At 38.7% G+C, this 5,227-nt stretch overlaps 2 protein-coding genes across 2 annotated transcripts in view; one reads left to right on the top strand and one right to left on the bottom strand.

Annotated features, from left to right (window-relative positions):
- Nucleotides 1-1,951, top strand: part of LOC119837543 — a 290,166-nt gene extending 288,215 nt beyond the window's left edge. Inside the window, exon 8 of the mRNA XM_038363140.1 lies at nt 75-1,951. Coding sequence (XP_038219068.1) covers nt 75-671 — 597 coding nt within the window. The 3' untranslated portion in view covers nt 672-1,951. The remainder of the gene's footprint in view (nt 1-74) is intronic.
- Nucleotides 1,952-3,241: 1,290 nt separating this feature from the next.
- Nucleotides 3,242-5,227, bottom strand: part of LOC119837712 — a 6,918-nt gene continuing 4,932 nt past the window's right edge. The window contains exons 8-9 of the mRNA XM_038363442.1: nt 4,662-4,769; nt 3,242-4,144 (exon numbers count right to left, since the gene is read on the bottom strand). Coding sequence (XP_038219370.1) covers nt 3,868-4,144; nt 4,662-4,769 — 385 coding nt within the window. The 3' untranslated portion in view covers nt 3,242-3,867. The remainder of the gene's footprint in view (nt 4,145-4,661; nt 4,770-5,227) is intronic.

The following is a 5,227-nucleotide window of genomic DNA, read 5'->3' as shown; positions in this document are numbered from 1 at the left end:
CCAACCTGGCCGGGTACAACGGCATCGAGTCCGCGTCCGACGACCACTACTCCAACTGCGACCCGGCCATGCAGGCGCTGCAGGCCGACGACCCGCTGGACCACGAGTACAACGTCATACAGTACGGCAGCAGCGGCGACTTCGTGCGCGACATCCAGAACCAGAACTACACGGGCGGCTCCGCGCGCAGCTCGCACAACTTCAAGCACATGTCGTACGACCGCGCGTCCGCGCGCACCAACAGCAACCCGCGCCGCAAGCACCGGCCCCGGAACCGCGGCCCTTGCCCCACGCTGGGCTTCGAGCCCGGCCCCCACTACCACCGGCCGCGCTTGCCGGACGACGGCGCGTCGCAGCACGCGTCCGGCGCGCGCACGCTGGACCCGCACCGGGCGGAGCGGGCGGAGCGGGCGGAGCGGGCCGAGCGGGCGGAGCGGGCCGAGCGGGCGGACGCGCGCGGCTCGCAGCGGCGCGCCGAGCGGCCCGCGTCCGGCGACCTGTACGGCTTCGCGCCGGAGCCGGCCGAGCGCGGCTACGCGCAGCCCGCGCAGCCCGCGAGCTACGAGTACGCGCAGCCGCAGGACGGGCTGCAGGCGGAGCCGGCGGGCAGCATGCTGGTGGCGCAGGACGGCTTCGTGCGCTTCCGGCCGCTGGAGGACGCGCCGCTCTGATGCGCGGCGAGCGCGCCGCACTTGTACAAAGCGATGTATAGCTAGCCTAGCCCTGTACATAGAGACGAGACGGGAGCGCCGGTGTCGCCGGACGTCTGTTGTGTCGGAGTATCGATGTTGCCATTACATACAGTTGAAAATAATTTATTTATAGTTGACGATCGCGTAGTGCGTTCCGTTCGCCCGCCGTAGATCCCCGCACGACCCGAGTCGCAGACAGCGTGTGATATCTGTTTCTTTGAACGTTATTCTGTCCATAATTTTTAAGCGTAGAGATAATCCGACTGATTCGTGTCGGTGGTTGTTTGTGTTTCTTTGCATTTAATTAATCGAATGTTCTTCTAATATTTCCGATAAATTTTATAATGATAGTATAAAACGAACGTTAATTTTAATAGTTATATGCGTGCAAATGTCTAAATATTTATTTTGTGCCGACGATCCTTGTACTTATTTGTTTCCTATTCGTGTTACCAGGTTTAAGTGTTTTCCTGTGTCTAGAAATATCTGGCAGCTTTTTAACGTTTTTCTAATTTAGTAAATAAACAAAAGATTGTTCTGTGAATATATATTTTTTTGCAAATATTATAATTTTACATTTTCCGACGCTGGTAATTCAAAAAATGCTCTTAACCTAGTCAAAACGAATATTATCATTATCCTGCCATTATCATGAAAGTATAAAAATATCATCACTAGTAAAATCAGAATTTATTATGATAGCGACACAGATTTAACTGATATATATATAGAAATTGTTATGTAACGTACATGTGTATGTTGAATATCGCATATAATGTGCGTTATCGAATAGATAGGTGAAAAAATAATTGTATAAATTTAAGACGAGAGTATTTATAATCGAAAAAATATTCTAAGTCGAGAATTGGTGTTTATTTCGATTGGGCGGGGCGTGTGCAGGCGTGTTGGACGCGGCGTTTTTTCGTTTAAGAAATGTCCGGTTAATTGTGAACAAATGTTCGTCAAAAATATTAAAATTATGTTTTAATGAACGCTGCGAAAAACACGCTCGTTAGAATGCCTAAAGGTTTTGTGCTCATATAATTCCTATGTACATAATTGTCCAGTATGGTATATATAACCGTACTAATCGTCACTTTTTTATTTTTTTAATTAATAAGTGTGTATATAATCGGGCTACTGTAGTAGCGAATATTGATAGTATCAATTTTATGTAAATTATATAATTTTTTTTAATGTTTCCAAGACTGTACCTACTTTTATCATTTAACGAACACAACTGACATTTATTATGTATAATAAATAAAAATGATACACAATTTGATGTTTTATTTATTAACCCTTTTATTATTAAGAAATTATAACTATGATAGCTTATCATATCAACAACCAAACTCATGATACAATACTTCAAATGGAACTCATTCAAACCATTAATTCATTCCTTAAAAAGGCTAAGTTAATTAATTATGGTCTTCCCATTGTAATGGGATTTACAAATACCTTCCAACTTTTTCACTTTTTCCACATGACCATTATACATTCACATTCTAACTCAGGCATTTATTGAAATAAACTTCAATTTGTCAAATAGAACGCCTTTGAATCGAACCCATGACTTATTTAAGATTCACGAGACTTATTCTATGGGCCGACCATACTCAATCTTTATTTAAAATACCTTTAGAAGCAGTCACTCCTGCGATCTGAAAATTGGTAAAATGAGGAGTTTGGGGGGAATGCGCTGCCCGCTTTCGAGGGACAGGTATAAGGAAAGCATTGACGACTGGAAAAAATGGAAATGGAATAGACTGAGGAGGGTGAGGATAAGAAAACCGAGAAAAGGGTGAAGAAGTGAGGATTCATTAATATAATAATAAAAATTAAACAATTATTGAGTCCATAAATTATTCATTAATTCATTATATTATCATAATCATATTTCAACTATGATAGCTTAACAAACATTATATACAATCACAAATAACATAAACATTAATATACAAACAGATGTACAGTCTTCTTTATTAAAGGCAAATTGTCATAAAGCACTGCTTTTTTCACGTCAATATATTATAAAACAAAATACTACTAAGAAATTCAATTATGAAATTCATAGTTTTCCAATTATGTTGGTTTACAATATTTAGATAAATTTACGAGTCATAAAATAAATTATCTCAATATTTATCATAATTTCCACATAATGTATAAATTAATCCAAAAACATACATATTAATAAATGTTACATCATGTTGTTCTATAGAAAGTTTAAAAAGCGAAGTAGGCGTTATCTCTACCAACTGACATTCGCTAAAAATATTATCAAAATATGTAAATTACAATCACAAATATAACTAAGTAATATAACATATTGTGTCCAATTAAAAGTATATAAGACTACCGATACATTTGTTTAGAAATGGATTAGAAAAATACATTTTGTGAAGAAATAACTCTATTGAAATCAAAACTATTGTAATAGAGTCACCAGAGTTAAAATTAATTAGTCATAATTGTTAGCTTAAGTATTAACATAAATAACTTCCTATCTAACATAAATATCAAAAGCGGAATTTGAGGAATTTTGGCAAAGTTAAAAACATACATAAGTTTGTATCCAACTGGATAATTGTCCATTACTAATCCATTAATAAAATGCTAACGACTATGAAAACTGTCAAAGTACAAATTACAATTTAAAATGTACATAGTTTTTATGAAAATCTTTTTTTTTTACTGAAAATCAGTCACATTACAAATGTCATACTAATATAAAATACAAAGAACTACTGTACATAAACGGATGTAGTTTTTAAGTTTAGGTTTTACTGATTATAGCGTACGTTTTACACTAAAGCAAATAAATTTCATTATAAACGTGTCACTTTAAAAACAAAAAACATATAAATAAAAATAAAGAGAAATGGTCATTGATTTACATATATTAATTATTTTATTTATTCCTATTTTCTTTTAATTCAATTGATCTGTCACACTATCAAGTTAGGAAATTTTTCATACAAATAGTGGATATGCAATCCAAAATCAGACTTTATTGTTAGTGTTACTTCAACATCTATTTATTTATCTCCACTTTTGGAGAACTGTAGGAATGTAATGATGAATAATGTTCCGAATAAACCCATATCCACAAGTCTCTAATTACCAAATAATACTCCAGTAAAACAACAAAAAAAACGTTAAAAAACACCTACAAATCCGGCCCGCACTCCTCCTTTCTCCTCCCCTTCGTCGCCGAGAACTGCTCCCCCAACATCTTCATGACCTGCGCGTGAGTTCTTCCATTCTTCAGCGCGCCATAGTTCTGTTTGACGTAGAGCGCGAACTGGTTGGCGGCGCCGCGGCGCGCGGGGGCGGACAGCACGACGCCATCTTTGTTCTTCCTGTTGACGATTATCTCGAAGGTTCCGCGGCAGTAGCCGCAGCACTTCTTCGTCACGTCTATGGACTTCGAGTGGCGTTTTATGCTGGAATGTTGATGTTTCCTTCACTTATTACCAATTTATATGAGTGCTTATTGTAGCCCCGGCTTCCATGCGGTAGTAAGTAGAAATTATTCTATCTTTTAAGTTTGATAAAACTGTACATAATGTGCAGATTTGATTAGAATCGGTTGAGCAATTTAGGTTTTCATCGCGGACAAACTGATAACTGAGATGTAATTTGTACATATTAAGATGAAATACCAATTTTTAATTTTATAGCATTCAAACACTTAAATGAGAATTAGTATTCATTATTAGTATATCTTGTGTTTGATTTTACGCGAGTATTATACATTTAGCGATTTATGCATTATATTAGACTGGACAGTCTCCCCGTGACCACGCTCGCTGTAAAGTGTTCGAAACGTCGAGTTAATAATGTAATGAATAAATCCGCGTCATTTATCACAGATCGATTATTCAATTCATTAAAAAAAAATAAAAATAATTCTGCATATATATATATATATATATATATATATATATATTAATAAGCAACCTGTAGCCGCAGCGAGTGCACTTGTAGCAGTACTTGTAGTGTATCTCCATGTCGTGGCAGCGCGAGATCTCGCCCAGCTCCGGGAACACGCGCACCGACTTCTTCGCCCTGCAACATGCTGACCTTTAGAGATATTGCCATCTATTGACATAAATTCTTTTAGTCTAGTCCACTGACTACAGAACTAGTTGGGGGAATTTAACATTGTTTTCAGTATGAGGAGCAGCCTATTCTGTCTTAGGCTAATTAATGTTAGAATTTATGATCGTGATCACATCAAATTAATATTAAATACATATTTTTGTGTGTGGGAGTCCAGCACACGCACGAAACGGGCCAGCTCGCACCAGCGCTCCCACAGAAGATCGTTGTCGTCAATTCTTTCTTTATTCCTTTCCATTTAAAGCCTGCAATCCATCTGTAGAGGATAACGGCAGGACGAAACTGGTAGGGCGAGCCACCAGCTCCTTTGCTGACCATGATATAAAACTGCAGACTACACATGGTATCGTATGGTGTCACATGGTATATACACGAGAGACTGTCGGGGCTGTCGAGGCTGTTGG

The sequence above is a fragment of the Zerene cesonia genome, chromosome 28 (assembly GCF_012273895.1).
Source record: "Zerene cesonia ecotype Mississippi chromosome 28, Zerene_cesonia_1.1, whole genome shotgun sequence".
NCBI classification, from domain to species: domain Eukaryota; kingdom Metazoa; phylum Arthropoda; class Insecta; order Lepidoptera; family Pieridae; genus Zerene; species Zerene cesonia.
Note: the sequence above shows the minus strand (reverse complement) of the source record. Positions and strands in the feature narration are given on the sequence as shown.